This window comes from Rutidosis leptorrhynchoides, chromosome 9, assembly GCF_046630445.1.
Source record: "Rutidosis leptorrhynchoides isolate AG116_Rl617_1_P2 chromosome 9, CSIRO_AGI_Rlap_v1, whole genome shotgun sequence".
Taxonomy (NCBI): Eukaryota; Viridiplantae; Streptophyta; class Magnoliopsida; order Asterales; family Asteraceae; genus Rutidosis; species Rutidosis leptorrhynchoides.
Window position 1 is genome coordinate 34539108 of NC_092341.1, and position 13862 is coordinate 34552969.

The 13862-nt window shown below is 36.3% G+C and overlaps 1 protein-coding gene and 1 pseudogene across 1 annotated transcript; one reads left to right on the forward strand and one right to left on the reverse strand.

Annotated features, from left to right (window-relative positions):
- The first annotated feature begins 9018 nt into the window (after positions 1-9018).
- On the forward strand, positions 9019-11580 carry LOC139867926 (uncharacterized; annotated as a pseudogene).
- A 144-nt stretch (positions 11581-11724) lies between these two features.
- LOC139867538 (uncharacterized) lies at positions 11725-13514 on the reverse strand. The gene is made up of 4 exons (XM_071855903.1): positions 13166-13514; positions 12989-13047; positions 12076-12193; positions 11725-11998 (listed from the first exon to the last, which is right to left on the reverse strand). Exons 1-4 carry the CDS (start codon positions 13399-13401, stop codon positions 11920-11922), a joined length of 492 nt encoding a protein of 163 aa, XP_071712004.1. The 5' UTR covers positions 13402-13514; the 3' UTR covers positions 11725-11919.
- Between the last annotated feature and the right edge of the window lie 348 nt (positions 13515-13862).

The following is a 13862-nucleotide window of genomic DNA, read 5'->3' on the forward strand; positions in this document are numbered from 1 at the left end:
ATTTTTAGAATAGATCAATATATCATCGATGAACACAATAACGAATTTATCGAGATACGGTTTGCACACGCGGTTCATAAGATCCATGAACACCGCCGGTGCGTTAGTGAGACCAAATGGCATGACAAGGAATTCATAACTACCATAACGAGTTCGGAAAGCGGTTTTGGAGACATCTTCCCCCTTAACCCTCAATTGATGATAACCCGAGCGGAGATCGATTTTCGAATATACACAAGACCCTTGTAGTTGATCAAAGAGGTCATCGATGCGAGGAAGAGGATATCGGTTCTTAACCGTCAATTTATTTAGTTCACGATAATCAATGCACATTCGTAGGGATCCGTCTTTCTTTTTAACAAACAAAATCGGAGCGCCCCAAGGTGAATGGCTAGGTTGGATAAAACCACGATCAAGTAGTTCTTGGATTTGACTTTGCAATTCTTGCATTTCGGATGGAGCGAGTCTATATGGTGCACGTGCTACGGGTGCGGCTCCCGGAATAAGATCGATTTGGAATTCAACCGGTCGATGAGGCAGAAGACCCGGCAATTCGTCGGGAAATACATCGGAATAGTCACTAACAATTGGCACATCATCGATGTGCTTCTCATCGGACTCGACTTTCTTAACGTGGGCAAGGATCGCAAAACAACCCTTACGGAGTAGTTTTCTAACTTTAAGGCACGAAACGAGGTTGAGTCTGGTGCAACTCTTATCGCCATAAACAATCAAAGGTTCACCATTCTCGATAGGAATTCGGATTGCGTTGAGATCACAAAGAATGTGAGATTTCGTTTTGACTAACCAATTCATACCGATTATTACATCAAAGCTTCCTAGTTCCATGGGTATCAAGTCAATTTCAAATTCCCTACCCAAAATGTTTAACGTACACCCCCGGTAATATGTGTCGGCACTTAATAGTTTTCCGTTAGCCACTTCAATGGTATAAGTGGTATCTAATGGAAGAGGTGGAGTGCTAAAAGAATGAGTCAAAGTCTTGGATACAAAGCATTTATCGGCACCCGAATCGAATAAGCAAGAGACATAAGAATTGTTGAGAAGAAACGTACCCGTGACTAGTTCAGTGTCATCCCGGGCTTCCTCGGTGTTGATGTTAAAAGCTCGGCCGCGCGTGTTGGGGTTATCTTTCTTCTTTGGGCATGCATTTCTATAATGACCCGTTTGGCCACATTCGTAACAAGTGCCCGTCTTTGGTGCATTGGGCCACTTTCGAGCGACGGGAGTGGCACTTTTACAATCGTTGGCCTTATGACCAATTCCTTGGCACCGATGGCAAATTAGCTTACTACATTCGCCAAAGTGATGTTTGTTGCATTTGTTGCAAAAAGGTAGATTCCCGGCATAACCCTTCTTGCCGTCGAAAGTGAAAGATTTCTTGGCAACGTTGTTGCTTGATTGGGAGGGTTCCCACTTTCTTTTGTTGCCGCCCGATTTATCCTCGGCCTTAGGTGCCGGAACTACGATTTCGTCAACCGTTTCAATTAGTTGGCGAGCCATGTTCATAGCGGCTTGATGAGTAGTGGGTTTGGATGACATCACCCCTTGTTTGATGCTTTTTGGAAGACCGAGCATGTAGAGCTCAATCCTTTGAGATTCGGGGTTAACAAGATTAGGACACATCAAGGATAGTTCGGCGAAGCGTTGATTATAAGCTTTAAGATCGTTTCCGACCGCTTTCAAAGCTCTTAGTTCTTCCTCAAGCTTTCGGGTTTCTTCGCGCGGAAAATATTCAACAATCATCTTTTCCTTTAGATCGGCCCAAGAAAGGGCATGAGCTTCATCGGTACCCACCGATTGAACATAGGTGTTCCACCATGTTAGAGCAATTCCGGAGAAAGTGTGAGTGGAGTATTTGACCTTGTCTTGGTCCCGACAACCGCTTATGCTAAAGACGGCTTCCGTTTGCTCAAACCATCGGGTGAGCACGACCGGTCCCCCGGTTCCATCAAAAGTGTGAGGTTTGCACCCCATGAAAGCTTTATAGGAGCATCCCTCGTTTGAGTTTCCGGCTCCATTGTTGTTGTTGTTGTTGTTGTTGTGGTTGTTATTATTATTGTTGTTGGATGAGTGACCGGCCATGGCCGCATCTACGGCGGTGGCTATCATCCGTTCAAGAGCTTGTTCGGGAGTTTCATTGCGGCGTACACGACGAGGAGCCATTGTTCCTTCAAGACACAAGAATATCATTGATTAGTATTCTCAATAATACTAACCGTGATATAGAATAAAGATAAAGAGAAGTTTTTTTTTTTTTTTTTTTTTTTTTTTTTTTTTTCCTCGACTCGCCTTAAATTCTTTATGTCATAATGTCGGAACGTTCATATGAGTCACCGTAATATAATCCCGGAAATTATATTACCCTGATTCATATGTGCATTCGACATCATTTCATATAGTCAAGGTGGCGTGTCAATCAAATTAAACAACGTGAGATTAAGATGAACTAAGAGTAGATATGAGTAGAAGCGTTCGAGTATAAATGCACAAGTAGTCAAGTAATTCCTATTTCAAGTCTATATGCCGGTTGTAGTCTAGACTCACCAATGTACCCTATGACTCGGGGTCGACACCAATGAACTCTAAATCCCTACAACCAACGCTCTGATACCATCTGTAGCGACCCGACCAAATCATGTTTGACGGCGCCGTCTACTTAGGTCCCGTTACGTGGTCATAAGTCTTTAAGACAAAGTTTGACCAAAATATGTCGCCTTCATTTCAAAATAAAGATTGTTCCCAAAGTTTACAAGAATTGTTCAACCAATAGTTAAGTTACAACGTTATAATACGAATGAAATCTAGGCGACACGGTTTAAAGTAAAGCCAAAAGACGCTCCATGAAATGCACATATACTCGACATCAAATGCAAGTATCAAATAATGAGCGGAAGCATATATCATGTATCGTTCAAGGACCTGAGAAAAACATAGAAATCTGTCAACGAAAACGTTGGTGAAATCATAGGTTTAAGTAAGTAAGTACAAGTGAACCACAAGATTTGCATCAATGAAATAATAGTAATACATTCCAAAAGTTTGTTTCACGAGCACCCAATTATCAATGCTTAACATTTCCTTCCATTGAACCCCATCACTTAGTGCTAGAACATACACTGTTTCTCGAAAATATATTTCATTCGTAAACGGTAGCGAACCGTTTGAATGAGGGTTTGTCAAACCCATATGGATCCATACAACATAAGTTCTCGCTTATACCCGGCAAGTGTAACTAATGATAATCGAATTGAGGATTTTGTTCTAAACTCGTATGTAGAATGTTTGTTTTCCTGTACTTGTGTTCACTTAGTAAAGAAATGTTTATGTTTTCTCATCCCAAATGTAAGTTCAAAAAGAGTAAAAGTGGGACTATGATCTCACCTTGAGTGCACGAGTAGTAAAGTACTTCAACAAGTAAACGTGTGCAAAGAACAATGCTAGTCTTGACCTAAACAATAGGTTTGTATCAATAACGGTAAACACGATAGGTCAAAGTTGTTCAATTAGTCCTATGGCTCGTTAGGACTCGATCCTAATAGCATGTGAATCAAATTGTCATGTTTCATGCAAGGTACAAGTATAAAAACATGTTAGAACGATTGCACAATTATTTGGTTAAGTTTGATTAAAAGTCAACTTGGTCGGGTCAAAGTCAACAGAAAAGTCAACGGGGTCGGGTTGGATATCCGACACTTTTTCTAAGTTATATAATCATATATGAGCATGTTGGCCAAGTTTCATGTTAATCGGAGGTCCGTAGCATAGCAAACATTTTCATGTCAAATGACCAAAGCGAACAGCCAGTTTTAGCCAAATGGGACGGCGTCCCAAGTTGCTAGACGGCGTCCCAATATGAAGGTTGGGACGGCGTCCCAGGTTGCTAGACGGCGTCCCAATATGAAGGTTGGGACGGCGTCCCGTGATGCTAGACGGCGTCCTGATCTTTTCCCAGGCCCTGTTTGCTGTATTCCTCAAATGGACGAACCAAAACACAAACAATCACATTTTATGATCCGCAAACAATTAGAGCATGTATTTTATATCATCGGAAAGCTCTTTCGACAAGGAACGCAACTAAGCACTTTTCATCAAGCAAAAACATAATATACTATAACCGAAATCCCGTCAAGTGATCAATAGAGGTTTATTTTCAAGTTTCAAGTTTATCAATTGAAATTTAAGTTTCGGGAATCCAATTTATACATATGATATGCCGTTTTGAAGGTAATGAAACATGTAACACAACTAAACACTTATCAATAACATTAACAAGCATTCAACGCATCAAAAGTTCGTTTTAAGAGTTGTCAACCCTAACCAAAAGTTCACAAAATCAATAATCGCGTTTATGAAGTTTCTTAAATCAATCTATACATCAAAATGAAGCTAATGATACTAGGAACACAATTAGAACATGAACTTTTAACATCTAACAACATATGATCATCCAAAATTCAAGAACAACACACCAAAATTCAAGTTCATGCTAGTTACACTAAAACAACGAGATCGAGCATACAAATTATATACACGACATCACAATGAGCCATAGACACTAATTAACACCATTTCAAGTCAAAAACACGAATTTAGAGAAATCTAGAGTTTTAGAAATGTTACCCAAACGAGATGAAGTTGGTACCAAAATGAAGAGGATGAAGAGAGGATCACGAATATGTAATTTATTTTGTTGTAAGCCTCCTAGATCGGATTTAGATGATGATTGAATGAATTTGGTTTTGGGTGTGTGTGTTCTTGCTAGAGAGAAAGAGAGAGAGATGGAGGTGGAAATGAATGGGTGAAAGGGGTTTGACCCTTTGACCTAGTCAAGGGTTTGATCCCTTGTCAAGTTTAGTCCCTCAACTTTCGTTCGGGTGCGGGAATTACCTAAACGAGATAATTTAAAACGCGTATCAACGGGAGATGTTATAAACATATAACGGACTTTATATTAGTATAACGGAAAAGTAAATGGAAAAAGGCGGGATGTTACAATTTAATATATTTTTTTTTAATTTCGCCGATAATCATATTGAAACAAATACGTTCATATAAAGCATTATAAGTTTAAATACTTTGTTAACATTTTCAATTTATAACATATACACATATACATACATATTCATATATGTTCATTTAATGGTTCGTGAATCATTGGAATTTGGTCGAGGTTTAAATGAATGTATAAACATAGTTTAAAATCCTTGAGATTTAACTTAACAAACATTGCTTATCGTGTCAGAATAATATAAAGATAAAGTTTAAATTTAGTCGGAAATTTCCGGGTCGTCACACTTGAATACTTTTAATACCATCGGTGTAAGCACAATATAGATGGACGGATCCATTAGGTTGACAACCTCACCCACTATAAAAGCAGTGGTGCATTTATTTTGAACATTAGATACACTCGTACAGGTGTATAACATTTTAGGAGGTAAAGGCGGGTATAGTGGCATCTATACTCGGGTCATTGCTAGTATTCAGGTGCTCGGTGTATGCAAGCGATAGAATCTCGTGGTCAAGGAAATCAAACTATTTTTCTGATAACTGTTTTTCAGATACTGTTACATTACTTTAAACCTGTAGATTCACCAACATTATTTGTTGACCTGTTTTTGCGTCTTGTTATTCTCAGGTCCTTAAGAGGTATGCTTCCGCTATGTTTGCTGCATGACTGGCCGTGGAGTCAGCATTTGATTTTAAAGAACGTTATTTACTTTCGCATTTAAAACTTTTATAACTGTTTAAATACTGTTGGCTTGTGGTTACGATCACAACAGTGTTTCTATTTTGAGGTTATTGACTTATGTTTTGAAAGTTAATTTTTGAATAAAATTTAAATGCGATTGCTTTAAACGTCTCATATAGAGGGCGTAACTGTTAACTGTGGGACCGGAATTAACACGTCGTCAGATGATAATTTGGCGGGGTGTTAAAGTCGTTCTTTTGTCCAAACCCCAATTATGGTACAAAGCTCAATTACCCAATTTTAATATTTAGCCCAACATCATGGTTACTTTGGCTTAAATAAGCATAATAATAACTTAGCTACGAGACATTAATTTAAAAAGGTTGAACATAACTTACAATGATTAATAATAGAGTAGCGTTACACGGACAGAATTTCGACTTACGCCTTTACAACATTCGCTAACATACCCTTATTATTAAATTTAAATTAAAATTAAAATTAAAATTATAAATATATATATATTACGTTGAGAGATAGAGAGAAAAAGGTGTAAACATTCGACCGAAAATGCTAAAATTTATAGATGTGGCCAGGCATCTGCTGCCATGCGATCGCATGGATTTTGCACTTCCAGGCCATGCGATCGCATGGCCTGCTTTTCCAGCTCACAAAGATTTGTTTTCTTGTTTGCCGACGGTTTTATTAAATAATATAATATATGTATAATTTTAAGAATTAATTATATATTATATTATATTCATGTGCATAGTTGACTTGTAATTTTTAGTCCGTTGCGTCGAGCGTTGAGAGTTGACTCTGGTCCCGGTTCCGAATTTTTGAACGTCCTTTCATATTATTTAATATCTTGTACTTTGCGTTTTGCGGCTCGTACTCTTGTAACTTTTAGACGTTTCTCATCAATAATTTGAACCACTTTGATTGTACTTTGTTCTTTTTAGCTTTTTGGTCATTTGCGTCTTCAAATCGTCGAATCTATCTTTTGTCTTCACCTTTTATTATTTAAACGAATATCACTTGTAAATAGAACAATTGCAACTAAAAGCTTGTCTTTCTTGAGGGATAATGCTATGAAATATATGTTCGTTTTTAGCATTATCACGGTTCGACCGTGGTTTGACCGTGGTACATATATTCCGAAGATATGCCCATGACATTAAATAATAAAAGTCCATTTATCCTATTCGGTCACACACAAAGGCCAATCGTAAAATTGTTTGATATACCTTCTAATCAGAAATTAATTTATTAATTATTAGTTAACGGTTTAATAAATTAAGTAAGTTTTTTTTATGTGTATACATATACTTACAAATCTAAATATGTAGAGATTTGATTAGATTTTGCAAATCATATTTTATATAAGATATAAGATTTGATTTGATTTATAAAATATGATTTGATTTTGTAAATCTTATTTTATATAAAGATTTGATTTTGCAAATCTTTCCAAATCTTTATTTATTACATTTGTACTAGATGTATTAATTGTATCAATTATGTAATATATAATACCAAGTCTTGGTATTGAAAAGAAGTAACAAAAGATACAAAAACACACATACAAAATGCTATTTTTCTTTCTTATTTTCAAGAAACCAAAAATACTTGGAATCTATAATTAGGTTCGGTTTTTGGTGGAAATAACGAAGAAGAAAATATCTGTTAAGTAGAAGGTATAGATCGAAACAAGGTTGGAACTTTGGGTGTCTACCGTTTAGAGGAACTCTTCTTTGGGTTTTCAAATTCGATCTTCAAAAGGCTACAAAATGATGTATTCTAATCTTCTCTTGTTCGATTTCGTTAATTTGTTTTGTTTGCTAAAGTTTTGTACAATGATCCGTGGAAGAGTATGATTTTGTAAAGTTTTAAAAATGCTTCCGCTCGCTTTGAATTTGTATCATACTCCAACAGAAATGATGTGTAATTTTAATATTGTGTAAACCTGCCTAATGCTAATACGAATGTAAACTTAAATGATAGGTTATATGTTTGTATTATGTAAGAAAATTTTAAATGATGGGAGAACGGATTTTATTACTTAGATAATTTGGGGAGGTGGAGTATTTTTATTTGGAATGTACATAGTTTAACTGTTATATTCGATGACAATATTTTAACTGGGTTATATGGTGACCGTTTCTTAATCGGTTTATTCGGTCACCGTTTTTTAATCAGGTTATTCGGAGACTAATTTTTAACCGGGTTATTCGTTGACTGTTTCTTAACCGGGTTATTCGATGATCGCTTTAAATCTTTTCTATAATAACCCCAAAATAAACTTTTAGTGAAGTTTGAACCTGAAATTTTTTATTAAGTTTTGTAAAGTTGGATATGAGGATCACTGAAAGTGTAGAGAATCATTAGAAAATGTTGAGAATCAACACGAATGTCAAGAAGATTAAATATGTTATTGCGTTCTATATTTCATTTTGGGGATTCACTTCGTTACTACACATGTTACTCAGGTCGAGATAATTCTCACCGAGGGCTGTAAAATATCAAACGGTATTTAATATACCAAACACACGAAGCGCTATTTTCCACTAAAATACTAAACGATATTTCTCACTGAAATAAAATGTTACACCCTTTGATTTTCCAATAACCCACAACCAAATTTTGAATTCTAATAGATTTTTTTTTTTTTTTTTGCTAATCATTATTGTTGACATAGGGTTTCTTAATTAGAGCTCATACGTTAACTTTACCCACAAGTCAACCTAAACCCTAATTCTCATCTCTAAATATGGGGTACAGACCTACATTAAGACTCACTTACTCCACCTCATACAGCCTCCATTCTTGTGCCTAAACTCTGATTCCTTACGATCGTCTCTAAAATCGGATCATCTCAACTCGATGGGACTACTATCGAGCTAGGGTTTTTACCTACGATCGATCTCGTTGATCGGCCAGCGAGCAAGCCCTTAACCACCCTCCCGAGATCATCATCTCGGCTAGAGTTAACCGGACAAGAGATTAACGTCGTTGAATAAAAAAAAAACCCTATATTACACTCAAACGTGTTTCTAGCCCTCATGCTTGATCAATTATAACACTAACATAAATCATGGGTATTAGTGTAAATGTGTAGAGTAGGTGATCAACGACCATATTGATAGGAACATTTGCATGAAATTTGGTGGTTGCATGGATACCTTGCCTATCTCCCATCCCATCCTCAAATCATCTTCATCCACTCCATTTTTTCTCCCAAAAATTGGGAATTAAAGGCAAATTCATCAATGAAATTCGTTTGATTTGATCTCATTGGTGCAATGGCGGATTCAACCGAGAAACAAACAGATAAAAGGGAGAGAGCCAAGGAACGTAGAGAGAAACGCCGTCAAGAGATCTCTCTAATCCGTTCGATTCCTTATTCAGATCACCAAAGGTATATATGCATTTCTTCTTAATTAGTACACCAGTTTGTTTTATGAAATGTTGTTTTATTAAAATTATTTTACTATGTTTTTCTTAAATTAAAGAATCAGATCTTATATCCAAAACTAATTACCTATAATTACCAAGATTGGAAGTTTAATAATTGAAGGTAATCATACATTCTTCACTCAATCATAAAAATCATTAGAAATGTTATTATATCCACAAATAGGTGAAACATAACCGGAAGTTTGGTACCTACATTAGAAAGTGCATCCGTTTAACTATTTATTAAAAAGTTCGATCCTTTTTGTTGATGTAGATGAAAGATCAATCACAAATGTAATTTGTTATTATACGAAATGAATGAAAACTCAAATTGAATAAAATGTTATTCAAATTGTACATGAATCATTATACAAGATTCGGGCCACAGACTATTACAGGATGAATTGAGTAGTACAAGAAACTGCAAGCGATTACATTGATAATCAACATCAATTAATTATGCAGCCCTAAACCAATGCCTATTTCTGTTGTAACAGAAATTAACAGAACACGAATAAGAACTTTTCAACTCTGGTCCCTGTATTTACAAATATTGCATATTAACCCCAAACTTCATAACAGTTGATAAAATTGAGCATCGAAACATTTTTCGAACAAAACGATGTCTTGTTACATAAATCAGAAAATTTCGTTTATCATGTTACTTTTTTATGAAATTTTCCCATTATGGATCAGTAATTGTCTCTTTACCTTCCGAATTCACACTTCAACAAAGTAAGATCTTTTACAAATGTAGCTTGTTTTCCTTTGTTTTTTTATGGAATGTAAATGTTAATTTGTGTCCTGCATAAACATTAGGTGGTGGTCTGTGGAAACAATAGCTGTGGTGACTGGTGCAAATCGAGGAATTGGATTTGAGATTGCGCGCCAGCTTGCATTACAAGGAGTAACAGTTGTACTTACTTCAAGAGAATCTGCTGTGGGCGAAGAATCAGCAAAGGTCCTACAAGAAGGAGGCTTGAATGTAGTTTTCCATCAACTCGACGTTATAGATCAAGAATCAATTGATACATTTTGTTCCTGGATAAAAGAAAACTACGGTGGTATAGATATTCTGGTGAGTTAGATATCTAGAATTAAAGTTTTTAACTTTGTAAAATCGAGTAAAAATTTGTTTATCGTTCTTTTTGCATTTCTTGTACTTAAAAATGCAAACTTTGTGCAGATTAACAATGCAGGATTCACTCACAATATTGGGTCTGAGAATTCTGTTGAATTTGCAGAAAAAGTCATCAATATTAACTATAATGGCACCAAAAATATGATCAAGGCGGCTATCCCATTGATGAGGCCTAACCCTGCAGGTGCTCGTATTGTTACAGTGAGCTCGCGGTTGGGGAGACTTAATGGCAGGAGAAATGTAAGTTTAGTCAACTTTTACCCGCTATTGTGGACTACTGATTCTTGAACTACATTTTGGGGAAGGATCAAGAGTGAAGGCTACTTACGAAAGAAACCATCCCATGATGGCCCACTGGTTAGGCCATGAAAAACATGAAAAACAGTCACGGGATACCTAGATATACCCGGGTAGCCTGAACAGAGAAAACCTTATTTGTTCACCGGTTTCATCACAAACGAACATAGTAGGTCCCACATTTAAGCTAGAAATAGTTTTGATCTATAATACGGACGTTGATTTGTGTAGTAGACCATGACCTCTCACATTGGATTCAAGACGAGAGGATACGTGAGTGGCAGATCTAGATATTTTTTTTGGCAGGTGCAAAATGTTAAAAGTTTGAAAAGAAACAAGTAAACGGGGCAAAATGTTGACTTTTAACATATAAATACACTAAGCGTCGAACTTTAACACATAAATACATTAAAAAGTTTGTGTCGTTGGGGGCGACCTACCGCGGTGTGTATCAGATAGTGAATTGTAGTGAACCAATTTGTAAAAATCCAATGCATCACAATTTTCGCTCCTGATTCATATATATTTTTTTCTTGAAAATTCATTTCTTATAACTGATAAATTTGGACATTAGAGGATATCTGACGATGCGTTGAGACAACAACTCGAAGATGTTGACTCAATAACCGAAGAGCTAATTGATGGAACGATTAACAAGTTTTTGGAACAAGTGAAGGATGGGAGTTGGACCACAGGTGGATGGCCCACAAACAATACGGACTACTCGTTGTCGAAACTTGCAGTCAACGCATACACAAGGCTGGTGGCAAAGGAACTTGCAGACAGACCAGAAGGTGAAAAGATTTACATCAACTGTTACTGTCCGGGTTGGGTCAAAACCGCCATGACTGGTTGGGCGGGTCAGGTTACACCTGAAGAAGGAGCTGATACAGCCATATGGCTTTCGTTGCTTCCAGATATGTGTATCAGTGGCAAGTTCTTTGCTGAAAGGCGCGAAATACATTTCTGATTGGGTCAAAAATTATCGTAACGCGTAGAATTGTTATACACTAGACATTGTTTTATATGTCATTTTTATACGATTCTGTTTCATAAGCTGGGTCTTTTTTTGGTAATTAGGGAATTCAGGAGGCTATATATCAACCAGCAAATGTAACTACTAGTATATAATAGTATAAAGGTTTTTAACATGGGGTACATATAAATTTCATTTCATGATTTATAACAAGAATGCGCAAAATCAAATGAGATCAAGAACAGTTGTTCAAGGTAATCAGAATCTACAAAACTGAAAATACATAATAACTTTTTTTTTTTTACGGTGACACACCTGTTTTTAGCATAACGACTAGAAACTACTGTTGAGGTAGAAGTATAAGGCAACAAGCGCAACAGCTCCAACTGCGATTGCAATTGGCAATGCTTTCCTGAAAATAATTTAAAAAAAAAGGTTAAATAACATATAATTATGTGTGTGTTCATGTGTTTTATGTTGGGAACATACCCGACTGCTTCATCTCTCCGAAGTTCAGCTTTTCGGGCCTTTCTAACGTCTGTTGAATTAGCGTTTTTGGTCACAGGTGGTGTGTATTCCCTGAACCTTCTTTTCGGGGCCCCACAAACTGCAAAAAAGTCAGTCAAGTATGTCCATGAGTTGCAATAATCAGTTTTTAAGTATTTGGTATATCTAATCATTAATCATACTCTTTTGATGTTTAACTGCCTATAACAAGGTTGAAAAAGACGTGAAACAAGGTCGAGACGGTCGAGACCTTAAAACGTCGAGAGAGGGGTCGAGACAGACGTTGACTGACATTGACTTTTATATATATAAATATATATATACACATATTTCAAAGCCAAAAAACCTTCGTTGACCAGTTTGTACCTATAATCGCTATTATCGTTGATATAATACAAAAAAGTAACATTAAACTACGTTAATTTTGATCGATTTGACCGAATTTTGATGTATTTTAACCAAATTTTTGACTTTTGACCGGCGTTGACACGATCTTTCCCGCATTTGACCCGACTTTTGACTGTTGACCGACTTATTAGATGACGGGACGGGGTCAAGACGAGCCAGTCACCAAAACATCGCAACAGACGACGTTTACAGCACTGGCCTATAAACCGGTTAATTTAACTATTTATCCAGTTGAAATTTCTCCAAAACTTTTGAAAGCCTTAAATTTGGGAAATAAATTATATGGATACGATAGTTCATTTATCAAATACTCCGTACTAAAATGAACTCTAATTGTTATTAAAATCAATCACTCATCAATGATAAATCAAAAAGTTATTAATTTTATATGCAGAATTAATCAAAACTGTCAAATGGGTAGTAAATGAAAGGACTTAAGTAACATAATTGCAAGTTAATAATAATAAAATAAAAATAAAAATCATACCTGGGCAGAAGTACTTATCAGGCAGCTTCTCAAATGGAGTTTTATCATTATAGATATACCTGCAGCAGCATCCAAATTCAAAAACATACACATATAAATAGATCATTCACTTTAAAGTAATATCAACAAACAGAAAAAATTAATACCAAAAGTTGTACAACAATTTATAGAAATTACCCGCAGTCACGGCAAATGTAAGCTTGCTTAGACGCAGTCCGCATAGCGAATTTGGGTGCAGCTGAAGGTTTATACCTAGGAAGCAATAATTGAAGTGATGGTGAAAGATAGAATGATGAATTCATGGTTACAAGGTTGGCGGGCCGTCGTAGGCCGACATTGCTGCCGCCTACCGGAGACAACGGTGATGATGAGGTGGCGGTTTTTGGCAGCCTAAGTGGCGTTTGGAGAGCCATGTTTTGTTATTTGGATGGAAGAAAAGATAATAAAAAGGATAGAATGATAGATTGCATGTAAATGTATCTTTTTTTGTATTGGTTGTAGTAGATTTTTGGTGGGTAAGCGTGGATGCCATACTCCCCACACACAATTGATTGCATCTCACATTTTTTGCTTTTTGTATATTATTATTATTATTATTTTTTTTTTAATTTTTTTTTTTTTGAGGAAAAAGATGGGGAATTTAAGTTCAACTTGTGGCATAGTTTGGCTGTATATGGTTCGAACCAGAAATTCTGGTTTGGTTAGGCTTATGCAATGACGGATCTGGCGGCTGAGGTTTAGAGATTGGTTCGTCTTGACTTGTAGTAACGCGGAGCCTTACTTAGCTATTGTCAACTATTTTTTTTTTCTACTCGAAGACGATGGAATTTTCATATGCCACTGAATTCGATCCGTCTAAGTTCGATCAACAATG